Here is a 13,359-nt window from a genome sequence, read left to right as displayed (position 1 = left end):
TAAAATGGAATGATTACATTGACTTGATTTTTTAATAAATTACAATAACTATGGTAGCCTTTCAAAAACCTAAACTAATGAACCAGAAGGTATTTTAACAGTCTAATTATTTGGAAAGGATGTTATGGGGGGAGTTTGAGTTGACTGGGAGATGGGCTCAATGTTCTTTCTACTCAGGGATTACAAGATGCCAGGGCTAGGCTATAAAGAAAATCTAAGAAATGCTGGTTGCCTTAGTTACAGTGTTTTTGTTTGTTGCTTTGTTTTAGACTGCCTCTTTAAGGTGTGCCCTATGAACCGATATTCTGCCCAGAAACAATATTGGAAAGCTAAGCAAGCCAAACAGGGGAACCACACAGAGGCAGCCTTGCTGAAGAAATTACAGGTAAGGGCCAGGCTTCCATTGGTCTGGTTTAGGCTAGACCTAGAACAGCAATAACAAACCATCTATTTTGTATCTTAGTGATTTCACTCAATACACAGAGATTTAGAATAGTTGTAGCAACACACTGAAAATGGAAGGGACTTTTAAGTTATAGGGTGTGACCCCTCATTTCCTGGCATGGAGCTAATACATTCCTGCTGCTAAATTTTAGGGTGTGCCAGACTAATTCAAAGATTCACATCAAACTAGAAACAACTCAGAATCTCTGTAGGAATCTCAAATCCAGTGATATTTTACTTGGCATATTACTTAATTTTTTTCTTGAAAGCCTAAAAAAAAATTGAAAGTCTGTTGCTTCTGGTTTGAGCTAAATGTAAATTCGATAGAACTTAAATTTTGTGTTACTAAAATTCCTGTTACTTTTGGAATTGAAACTATTTTGAGTCTTTTGAAATTCACCTTCTATTTTTATATTGTTTGGTTTGTCTAACAATATTCCTTCTGAAACTAATTTTGTAAGACCAAACAGCCTAGTACTTTTCTGAGATTTTTAACATAAAAGCATCCCAAGATACTTTTGGCCACATTTCAGCATCAAATTGAGACAATGATCATACTATATTACAGTCATTTATTTAATTGTTGGTCCCCCTACCCCTAGCACCAAGAGTAAAGCAGCCAGCCTATTTTATTCATGGTTATAGTCTTTGTTCCCAAAATAACCTTGTTTCTTTGTTAATTATTGTACTCTGTTTACTATGTTTCCATGCTGAGTATTTGATAATCATTTTACAGCATGCTGCAGAACTGGAACAAAAACAAAATGAATCAGAGAATAAGAAACTGTTGGGAGAAATTGTGAAATACAGTAATGTTATACAAGTAAGTCTATTTACTTTCTCTTAAAAAAGGTCAATATCTTATGGATAATTTGCATTTGCATAGGAATGTCAAGCTGCATTAAAATTGGGGATACAATAGTTTGTTCTTTGATGGCAATTATGGATATTGTGATATTTTCAGGTGATGTTCAGCACAGTATTCTATATGTTTGTGAATAAGTCTGATGTGTACACGTAAGAAAGTGAGTTAATCTAGATGTATGCACAGGTCATTACATCAAAAGGAGGAAGATGGGGAAACATCATTTCTAAAGGCCTGTAGTAAAATCTTCCTTCAGAATTAATGGGACTACCATGTAACACACGAAGCTGTATTTTTTCATTTTGTAGAGAGAGGAAAGTTTTCATATTGTACTTTTATATGGAAATTGTCCTTGAGTTGTTATTAAATGATTTATTTCAATGAGTGTGCACACTGATTTATCTCACCTGCATTCCTCTCTTGTGTTTCACTTAGATCTTTTAACTTTTTACTTGATTTATTTGTTAATATATGCCCCACCTTGTTCCAAAAAGAATGTAAGGCATTTTCAAAAATACATACCACATAAGATAAAATAGAAATAAATAAGGCAACTGCGTCAAAGGGAAAAGAGTGGTTAAATGAAAGAGGTGAAGTCAGAGCGGAGGCATGTTTATAAAATCCAAGTTGTGAAGTCCAGCCAGCTTTGCTTGGAAGCCTTTTCATTGCTCACCTTGCTGTAAGGGAAGCATAGTATATTATAGCACTCCCCTAGGAGGTCCTTAACATAGAACTAAGTCAAAGGTCTAGAAGCGCAAATGTTCCCAGGAAGACCAGAGACGTGTTCCTCCAGTGAGCTCTCATAAAGAGGACACTGTTTAATAGAGTAAATAATAGCCTTCACAACTTCCTTACAGTAAACACTACAATGAGGTGTTTCACAGAGCTGTTTTAAAAAATAATATTGCCTGATGTTTTGTTATTGGCCAATGGCAAAATGCCAGTGCACAGGACCGTCAAAGCAGCCCTCTCCTGGGACATGCTGAGAGTGCCTGGATCTGCAACAACCAGAATGTAGGACTTCATCTAATGAGATTATATGATACCTGTGGCATGGGTGGGTTGCATGTCCCTTGAGCAATCCTCCATAAATAGAGTTTTTCTTAACCAAGGTTTGATTAATGTGAGGTGCCAGCAAGAGGAGCTTATGTTTCTTGTCAAGAACCGGAAGTGCAAATGTTTGCATGGTCAGTGGGACCGAGCCATGTGCTCTATCAAGGCAGATTTTGAAGGAGCAGGGTTGGGCCAGGAGGGTTTCATTGGCTCATGAGATAATTTCTTTCTTATATTGTGGATAGTAAAATGACCATTCTGTTTTGAAATGATTGTCATAATAGACAGGAAAGGTTGTTTGTTTTAGCTTTCCTACTCGGTAGAATAATGTCTTGGAAAGGTTTGGTCCATGGCATCCAAAAAGTCTGAGAAATGGTGCTTCTTTGCTCATCTGAGAAGGGAGTAGGATCGGTGTCCTCCTGCAGGAATTATTTGGGATGCAAAGCTCGCCTCTTCATAGAGGAAGAAGTAGGGCTGTCCATGGCAAGGATAGTTCATGATACTAAGAGGTTCGGTGCATTATTTTAGTTTCTTGGTTATTTTTTAGCATATTCTGGTTTTGTGTCTGTGCAAGAAATGAAGAAAATGTGATTTGGGGGCATTTCCTGGTCTCCTTCGGGAAGCCTGGTTTTATCATATTATTTATCAGTAGATAAAAATTTTCAGACATGTGCTCTTGTTTGATTTCTCCATGTGCCTGGTTCATTGTGGGGTAGAGGTGAGGAGGAGCCCAAAGAAAGTCAGCTTGGAAAGATGGTGAGTGTGAAGTTTGAAGAGTGCTTTTGTTTAACCTGCACATCAAGCAGGATTATGTGAGCACAAGATATATGTACAAACACATACATGTAATTAACAGAGGACATCAAAGAATAAAGGCGGTAATGTCTTTTTCCCCACAGCTGCTGCATATAAAAAGCAACAAGTATCTGACTGTCAACAAGAGATTACCTGCTTTACTGGAGAAGAATGCCATGCGTGTGTCCTTGGATGTTGCAGGAAACGAAGGGTCTTGGTTTTATATTCATCCCTTCTGGAAGCTGAGAAGTGAGGGTGACAATGTATGTAAAAATAAAATTAATAGAGAAACAGCGTGTTCCTAAAGACAGTAATTCTTAATAAGTGAGAGAATCCAGATAGCACAAAGAAAGAACATGTAGTTTTCAATCAACACATTATTTTTATGGTAATCTCTTGAATAGGCTAGAACTATTTATTTATAATGCACATTGTGCTTGGGAATCATAAAAAGACAAAATTGAGATTAATTAAAAAATCATCTTCCAGCTGGAATTCATGTGAAAGAATTTAAGTAATGTTAACATTGACTGAACCTTTTAAAGGAGAGGTAGAATTTACTTCCTTTCCTAATCAGAAGGGAGCATGGTTGTAAGGAGAAAGCTATGCTTAGGAAATGTTTTTTATCCCTTTGAATTAATAGAGTAACAGTGAATTATGGCAATATTTCATTTACTGGCTCTATGGTCAGCTGTTTACAGTGTATAAATCTTAAAGATGTATAACGTATGAGGAGCTATATAGATAGGCACTTGCTTATTGATGACAGTATTTAAAATATGTTTTGGAATACAGGTATGTCGTATCATGTAAATTTTAGTAGTTGCCAAAGTATTTTCTGCTAGTTTATGGAGTAGGGAAAATAAAAATTATGTGAAATGATTCAACAGGATCAATTGTTGGATATTTTTGTTTGTAATAAAGTAGCAAATGACAGTTCCTAACACATGGAAAATGCTCGATAAATGCTAAATAACTTTCTTAAATAGAACACCTTGCAAGTATTGGGTCAGGTGATTAAGAAAAATAGTTGAGATTTTAAAAAAATTAATGTTATGAATTCAAGGCAATATAAAAGTATAATTATTCTGACAGTGTTCTCAATACTTTGATTACATTTTAAATATGTTTTGGATATTTCTTGTTCTAGAAGTGTCCTCTTTTATAGTGAGTCTATATTTTCAGCGAATTTTGAAATACAAATTCAATTCCACAGGATGCAAGCTTCATGGTTTAATTTGGTTAATAAATTATCTGATGATACCCTCCTTAGGTAAGGTTTGGGAGATGCATGGCATGCAGGAATGTAATGCACCTTAAGTCTTGTGTTGGATTCCTTTAAGAAAAAAATTTCTACTTGTTTATTATTTGTCATCAATGATGTGTGCTGTGAGCATGATATATATTTTAATTTCAGTAGGTAGTTAATTACAATCAACTCTCAGTTACATAGGGACTGATTATGCAGTTTATGGACACCCCATGTCTTCTGGTGCCCTTTCTTGTAATGCTTTTTTTCCCTCTCCAGTCTCCCATGGAGCAGTGTCCCAGTCTGTAAGTGGTCAATGAAAATCAGACTTGATTTTGAGTAAAACCCGAGCTGAATTTCTGAGGGAATATGAGGAAATGATTGGATAAATTAGGGCCTTTAGATTAGCTGTGGATTTTATTAATTCATTCTCTTTATTTATTCATTCTATCTATTCCTTTCCCTGCTCCCAAATGCCTTTATAGGATCAACTGAGAGTTGAATGTAATGAACTATTTCAAATAATTAGTTGTACTGGGGTGGGGGGGCCTCCCACCCAAACATTCTGTCTTGGTAAAATGGACAATGTAATTGTTAAGTGCAATGTAGAAGTCCTCCTTATATAGATGTGCTCCATAAAGCATGGCTAAAACAACCTTCCACATTGCTTTTTGCTGGAACATCTCACGATTTTTGCTCACCACTATGTAGCTGTTGTATGTGATTAAGGTTGCTGTGAAAACATAAGCACACCCACATCCCTGGTTTGGCGCATAAATAATTGTATTGTAATGTTCATTTTCTTCCCTAGAAATAGGTAGCATTCCCTAGCAATAAGTATTGTTCTAAAATTCCAAAATGTATTTTATTGAAGGCAGTTGCAAATACTGTCACTTCATAACAAGTGATTTAATTACTACTGATTTTCTTTAAAAGTATAGTAAGCTAGGAAGAAGAAATTATAAAGTTCAAAGGATTTTTAAACTTTTATTTTACTATTAAGTAATTAGTAAGTTGTGATTCAGGTTGTAAGTAACCAATAAGATTTTCAGTGACTGAAATGAAATGTAAGAATGAGGCTGATGATAGTTTGGGGAGAAAAATGCTCATATCCTCAAAAATCAGTGGTTTCTACCATTTATAGAAGGGTCAGTTGGGTAGTTTTGGGGGAAAAATAGATTCATGGATCCCTCAACTTTCCAGCTGTAAAGAGGCTCTTGTTTGCTGTTGTTTAGTTAGAAAGTCATTGGGGATAGCAGAGTACATAAATATTTCATTTTCATTTATTTTCCCATGATTGAGTGGTTAATTTTTCATTTTCAACTTTGATGAAAGAAGACATTAGTTCTTTACCTTGATGGTAGATTTTTTTTAAAAGATTTCATTTATTTATTTGACAGAGAGAGAGACACAGCGAGAGAAGGAACACAAGCAGGGGGAGTGGGAGAGGGAGAAGCAGGCTTCCCGCGGAGCAGGGAGCCCGATGTGGGGCTTGATCCCAGGACGCTGGGATCATGACCTGAACTGAAGGCAGACGCTTAATGACTGAGCCACCCAGGCGCCCCAGTGGTAGATTTTAAAAAGGAGGAAAGCCCAGATATTCTTTCAGTGAAAAGAAAAATTCAACTCTTAGGCAAAGAGCCTCTTCAAATAGCAAGTAGATTTTGTTATTTTGCAAAACTAGTTCTCTTGGAATTCTAGCAAAGGCAGGACTAGATAGATCCCTGATATGTTGGCTTCTACTGCAATGTCACGCCAGGTGTCACTTCCAAAGAAAAGTAGCTGCCAGTGGCATTATATTACTCTTTATTTCCAGTAAAATCTCAGCTTGGATCTTCATGGCTGTTGCATAGAATCAACAGAAGTGCTTTTGGAATTGGAATTTTTAAAAGATGCTTGTGTACTAGGGTGAGCATGACATGGCAGAAAATGATTGCACCCTCAAGTTCCTTATTTTAAATAACACAGCTTCTCAGAAGGCATCAGACCACATCAGTGGACCAGCCCAGTGCTACGTTCTTCAGAGCATATTACCAAGTTATCTAATTAGGTGTGAATTCCCTGAGGACAGAGAGTTTGTCACACTTTGTGTTCTTTTTGGCACCTCTAATGTTCTTTTTATTTCTTTTGATTAGCCTCTTGTCCAATCCATCTGCAAGATTTTTTTTTCATCTTGGTTAGTCAAAGTAACTGTTGTCAAGAACAAGACTGAGGACTTGGAAATTAGTGAGTTAATGTTAGATTCTCTTTGTGAATAACGTTCTTATGAACCCTTGGTGTTTAGAGCATTTTGCCTATATGGCTGGTCTCTTAAAAATATACATTAGAAGACTTTCTGGGCGGTGTTTTGAAATAAATATAACATATGGGTTGACCCAAAGCTTACAGAAAACTAGAGTAAAATAGTAAGACATAGATCAGTGGATATAAGTGCAAACAAAAATATTCTTTTAATTGGAAAGACATAGCTAGAATATATCATTATATTTAGCAGCTTATTGGCTAATATTTATACAATGCAGACAAGCATGACATTGTAGACCAAATCCAATTGTCCTTTAAGAAATTGGAAGATCAGACGCAGCACAGGCAGGGAGTGTATTAAGTCCCGGTATTTGTAGTAAGAATGGCCACGTAGACTTCTGTTTGGCCCTGAGAGTTGAAGCTACCTTGGTGTCATGTGCAATAATAAGTGTGTGTGTGTGTGTGTGTGTGTGTGTGTGTGTGTGTGTGTGTGTGTGTATGTTTTGGAAGGGGATGTTGGAAATATGTTTATGTCATGGTGAGTTTATATGTTTTTGCTTATATTTAATTTTTAAAAATACTTACCAATTTTGGTTCAAAGATAGAAAACAATATAAAGATGTATTGCTTAAAGTCTCATCCTTTTTTCCATCTCCTCGTTGTCTGTCCCCTGTACCACAGTAAATCCCTGGAAAGATTTCTGATGCATGTACTCTTCCTCCCTCCCTCCCTCCCTTTTTTACACAAAGAGAACCCGGCTCAGCCCCCTCACCCTCTCACTTCATGTTTCTTGATGATATCCCCTTATCTGTGCATAGAGAGCTTCTGTGATGGCTTTGGTGAGTCACGGCCCCAGCACCCAACTGATGATGGACTTGAAAGGCAGGTGATGAATAGAGACCAATCCTATGAGCAGTAGAAGCTACTTCTGCAAACCTAAGAACAATTTCCCTTTGCTCGAATAGTGAGCTTGAGGCTTCTTTATCATAGTTTGTGACAACAGTACTTTGTGTGAATGTAGCTCCTGTATATAACCCATAAAAGCTTAATTTATGTTGGAAATAAGAAATTATGTTCCTGAAAGTCTTGGTCTAGGTTAAGGGAGGAGAAGTTTTGTTTATTCTTATTTTCTGAGGCCTAATTTTTCAGTTATCTGTCAAACTAATGTACTCTAATACTCAGTAAGAAATATGCAAAGAGAAGGTATTAGTTTTCATTTCTGAGCTGGTGAGCAATTCTATATGAGAATTGAAAGTGTAGGTCTTATATAGTAGTAAGTCTTTTATTTTTAAAAAGATTTTATTAATTTGAGAGAAGGGAGTGTAAAGAAGAACAGAGGGAGAGGGACAAGCAGGCTCTGTGATCAGCATCGACCCCAATGTAGGACTCAATCCTAGGACCTTGAGATCATGACCTGAGCTGAAGTCAAGAGTCGGAGGCTTAAGCGACTGAGCCACCTAGGCACCCCATACAGTGATAAGTCTTCTAATGGGTTGTAACAAGAGAAACTTTAGTAACTATAAAATTAAACTGTTCATTATTACCATTAAAAAAGCATAACTTAGGGGCACCTGGGTGGCTCAGGCAGCTAGGTGTCTACCTTCAGCTCAGGTCATGATCCCAAGGTCCTGGGATTGAGTTCTACAGTGGGCTCCTTGTCAGCGAGCAACCTGCTTCTCCCTCTGCCTGCCACTCCCCCTGCTTGTGCTCTCTCTCTCTCTCTGACAAATACATAAATAAAATCATTAAAAAAAAAAAGAAAACATAACTTCATTTCCCACAATTTGAGTTATGAATAGAAATTCTTGAAGATAAATTGGACATTGTTAATGATAACATAAATGAAAAATCAACTTCGACCTACTTCTCTGGAGCATTTCTCCCAAAACCAACTAAAAATTTTTTTATATATATTTTATTTATTTTTTTCAGTAATCTCTACTCCCCTGAGATCAAGAGTTGCATGCTTTACCACCTGAGCCAGCCAGGCACCCCCTAATTAAAAAAATTTTAAGTTAAATTTTTTTTAATTTAAAACTGAACTTCAAAATTTAAAGAGCAATATTAGTTTTGGATGTTTAAAATAAGAATGAAGCAGATGCTCCAGGACCAAACAATAAGCATATTTCTACAAGGTCATACCGAATTGGGCATTTCCTGGATCCAGATGACATTAGAATATTTAATGTATTTTTGGGATGATGGGAAATTTCAAATTTAACAGACTTGTTTTTAATCCCATAGATAATACAAATGAATAACACTTTCTGCTTGCACTTGATGTGGTTCTACTATTTAGGCAGATTGATTGTGGCAGATGCATTCACTTGCTCTGCTGCTGCACTCACGGCATAAGCCCCCGGGATGCAGGGGTAACATCCTATTTATTGACATTGAAAAAGTTCTTACTGAAATGGGAGACTAATAAGAAAAGGGTCCACACTAGTTTTATGAATCCAGGCTGCTAGGCACTATGAAACATGACTAGATGATCATTTATCAGAAAATATTTTACTCAAAGAGAAAAAGAATTGAGTTAAGATTTGTGTGGAAGCCAGACCAGGTATTAGGTCAATAACTGGACTTCCCTGCAGTTATTTCTAGCTTCAGATATAGCACCACAGATCTGCTTGGTGTCTCAGTTACAACTTATTTCTGATTCCTAGATTGTTGTGGGTGATAAAGTTGTTTTGATGCCTGTGAACGCAGGACAACCACTGCATGCCAGCAACATAGAGCTTCTCGATAACCCAGGATGTAAGGAGGTAAGTTCAGGAGGAAAGAAAATGAATTTGTTTATTTTTATCATGAGAGGAAAAAAAACCTCACAGCTTCATTCATTGTTATCATGAACGTGATTATGCTAATTAATATTACTAAGATCTGCGTAGATGGTAATTACTATTTTTGGATGGTATTTGTGTTGAGGTACATACTTTATTGTCCAGAGTTATCTTTTTTTCTCTTTTTTACTAGTTGGAGGAATAATTTCTGGTATAAAATGGAATCACAGTTTTACAATTTCACATTCTTCATTAATAGGTGAATGCCGTTAATTGCAACACTAGCTGGAAAATCACTTTATTCATGAAATATAGTTCCTATCGAGAGGATGTACTAAAAGGAGTAAGTATGTGCTACATGGAACATTTGCTAGAAGAATTGAAAGTAGTCTTACTAAACTTCTGGATGTAAAACCTGTGTATTCAGTAGTATTCATAGTTCAGAAGATGATTGTAAACCTTAATATAGTCACTATGAGTGTTTCATTGAGTTTTCTTCTCTATAATTTGACATGTATAAATAATCATTAAAAGCCAACTAAGTAGCAGAAGGGCCCAGAGTAGAAAAACCAGGAGACATCTGCTTCTTATGTCTATTTGTTTAGACTTCTCTTGGAAATACAGTGTTCTCTTCCTGTTTTCCTAGGGTGATGTTGTTAGGTTGTTTCATGCAGAACAAGAGAAGTTTCTGACTTGTGATGAATATGAGAAAAAACAGCACATCTTCCTTCGGACAACCTTGCGTCAGTCAGCTACTTCTGCTACCAGTTCTAAAGCGCTCTGGGAAATAGAGGTGCACAAATATTTTTTGGATTTTAATAAATATTTATATAAAAAAGACAAGAGTTACTAGGCTGATTATTTTCTTGTTAAATGCATCATTTATGATAAACCCATAACACAGTAGTATTTGTGGACTAACTCTTCATTACTGTGATCAGTTTGAAATGTTGCTGCTTCCTTTACCTATCCTCTCTGGGGCATCTCTTTTCCTGTCTCTCTCTTTCATCTAATAAGGGAATATATAGAGGTTGCTTTTTTTAAAAATGCATTGTGAAATGTTGTCAAGACTGATCGGACTGCAGGTGATGTGCCTCAAATGGCATTGGAGTTATGATGGAACTTTCACTCACTTTAGGTAAAGACAGATACCAGAACTGTACAGTCATGGAGAAAAAATTTGTTTCTTCTGGGGAATGCCATTTTTATTGGATGAGGAGACCATAGTTAAGAATTCATCCATCCTTTAAAAAGTATTTCTTTTTTTTTTTAAAAGAATTTATTTATTTATTTGACAGAGAGAGACACAGCGAGAGAGGTAACACAAGCAGGGGGAGTGAGAGAGGGAGAAGCAGGCTTCCCTCTGAGCAGGGAGCCCAATGCGGGACTCGATCCCAGGACCCTGGGATCATGACCTGAGCCAAAGGCAGACACTTAACGACTGAGCCACCCAGGCGCCCTAAAAAGTATTTTTTAAATGTTGCCAATATGGTAGAGTAATTAAGAAAATGTAAGGTATGGATTTTTCTTTAAAGGATCCTTCTGTGTGGTGGAGGAGATAAGATGGACATAATTACCTATGAACAAGCCGACATTTGATAAGTTCCATCCTGATTTAATGGACATCCAGGCCAATAGCGGTGGTTCTCAACTGTTTTAAACCCATCACTTCCCTTTTACAGCATATATTTTGTGGCACTTCTTTAATATCTTAAAATGAAATTCATAGGTAATATTACTTATAGATTTACATTATTAAAAATTAATGACATCCCTAAATGCCAATTTAGAAAAAAACAAAAGGAAAATAATTTATCATAAATAATTGATAATAAAATAATATGTATTTCAACATGTAAATAATTACTCTAGAAGGTGTAATATTTGTACCTATCTTGAATGAATACATTTGGATTTGAAAGAAGTGGTAGAAGACAAGACAATCAGAAGACATTCAATACAGGGGCGCCTGGGTGGCTCAGTCGGTTAAGTGTCTGCTTTCAGCTCAGATCATGATCTCGGGGTCCTGGGATCGAGCCCTGCCTTGGGCTCCCTGCTTAATGGGGAGCCTGCTTCTCCCTCTCCCTTTGCCTCTGCTTCTGCTGCTCCCCCTGCTTGTGCACTCTCTCTCTCTCTCGCTGTCTCTCTCTCTCTCAAATAAATACAATCTTAAAAAAAAAAAGACATTTGGGGCGCCTGGGTGGCTCAGTTGGTTAAGCGACTGCCTTCGGCTCAGGTCATGATCCTGGAGTCCCGGGGTCGAGTCCCACATCGGGCTCCCTGCTCAGCAGGGAGTCTGCTCCTCCCTCTGACCCTCCCCCCATCTCGCGTTCTCTCTCTCATTCTCTCTGTCTCTCAAATAAATAAATAAATAATCTTTAAAAAAAAAAAAAAGACATTCTATACAAGTACAGGAAAATGAAAGAGCAGGGGTAAATGTGGGCCCTTGACTATCTCATGATCTTGTGTTAAGGGAAGTAATAACAGAACACATTTATTTGTCCATGGTTAAAAAAAAAGGAAATAAACATATTGAAATAGGGATAACAACACAAATTACAGACTATTGAGACAGAAAATGAGGAAGTATGATGTTTATGCCAATGAGCTGAACCTTAATTATAAATGTAACATCACAACAATTCTCTAAGTTATGACATGGTTTAGAATAGAGATGAACTAGTACAAAAAGCGTATTTTCTTTCTTGAAACCCCACTACATATTGAGGCATACTTTCAGTCTCTAGCATTCAGAAGAGACCTTATCCTTCAAGAGGATAGGTTTACAGGGAATTGAGAAAGTCTCAGGAAAAACAACCATCACCAAAACTACCTTATATTCTTCCATGAAGTCTACCTGACAATGTCTTTTATCAGGCTAAGCCTGAAAGATAACAGGCAGCCCCCAAATAAATACATAATTAAAATATGTATTTTTCGTGCCGTAGACTTCTTACCATTGTGCTCTAAAGAACTTTTTTTAAAGATTTTATTTACTTTTTGACAGAGACACAGTGAGAGCAGGAACACAAGCAGGGGGAGTGGGAGAGGGAGAAGCAGGCTTCCCCCTGAGCAAGGAGCCGTGGGGCTTGATCTCAGGACCCTGGGATCATGACCTGAGCTGAAGGCAGACGCTTAACGACTGAGCCACCCAGGCACCCCTCATTGTGCTCTAAAGAATTAAAGAAATATAGGGATAGCAATAATGTGAGGTATAATTTTAAAGCTTTATTAATAAAATACAGTCATAAAAAAGTCAAATAGTGACTTCCCCATACAGGGAGTTCCCCTCATTTCATGTGTCTCCACCTATGTGATATTTGGCTCTAAGTCTTTTAAAGGAATTGTGAATCTTCTCTTATCTATTTACTATTAGTTTGATAGATTTTGCTGTAACTGTATCACTGCATCGTAATCCTTTCCAACAACACGTGTAGTTGAAAATACCGAGCAGTCAACATGGAGAGAATGAATCCATTATTTAATAATTCTGAAATAATGTCTTACACTCAGTTAAGCTTCGTAGTGAATTTCTCTTCAATTACTGGACTTGTCATCCAACTTGTTATGAAAACTTTTTAATATGATTGTATGTTAAAGTATTACCAATTTCTGTTTGTGGCAGGTTCATTTCTGCAGGAGGTTTGAACGAGGTGGGCTGTGGGACATATCTCTATGGTGCGCTGTGTCAGTCAGCGTGGTTGAGGTTGTTTCAAGCAAAGAGGTATTGGTGTAGGAAATCAGGTTTCAGTGTTACTGGAAGGACCGGACGGGGAAAACTAGGGTAGGGAACATGGTCTTATTTGAAGATCAGGCAATGCCGAAAATCACCACTGCTCCTCCTCTGAGCCCTCAGCCCTCTCCCCCTCGCTTCAGGAGGTGCCCACATCACCTTGCAGGAGCCCCTTCATCGGACCCTGAAGAGG

General features: G+C 37.2%; 1 protein-coding gene across 1 annotated transcript in view; it reads left to right on the top strand.

Moving 5' to 3' along the window:
- Positions 1-13,359, top strand: part of ITPR2 (inositol 1,4,5-trisphosphate receptor type 2) — a 499,992-nt gene that overhangs the window by 96,279 nt on the left and 390,354 nt on the right. Inside the window, exons 3-8 of the mRNA XM_028113213.2 lie at positions 270-385; positions 1,181-1,267; positions 3,262-3,420; positions 9,317-9,415; positions 9,693-9,776; positions 10,080-10,226. Of these exons, the coding sequence (XP_027969014.1) occupies positions 270-385; positions 1,181-1,267; positions 3,262-3,420; positions 9,317-9,415; positions 9,693-9,776; positions 10,080-10,226 (692 nt within the window). The remainder of the gene's footprint in view (positions 1-269; positions 386-1,180; positions 1,268-3,261; positions 3,421-9,316; positions 9,416-9,692; positions 9,777-10,079; positions 10,227-13,359) is intronic.

Source organism: Eumetopias jubatus, unplaced genomic scaffold (assembly GCF_037043125.1).
Source record: "Eumetopias jubatus isolate StellerSeaLion01/CBP00866 unplaced genomic scaffold, mEumJub1_p1.0 scaffold_8, whole genome shotgun sequence".
Lineage (NCBI taxonomy): Eukaryota > Metazoa > Chordata > Mammalia > Carnivora > Otariidae > Eumetopias > Eumetopias jubatus.
The sequence above is the reverse complement of the archived record's forward strand: the minus strand, read 5'-3'. Positions and strand labels throughout refer to the sequence as shown.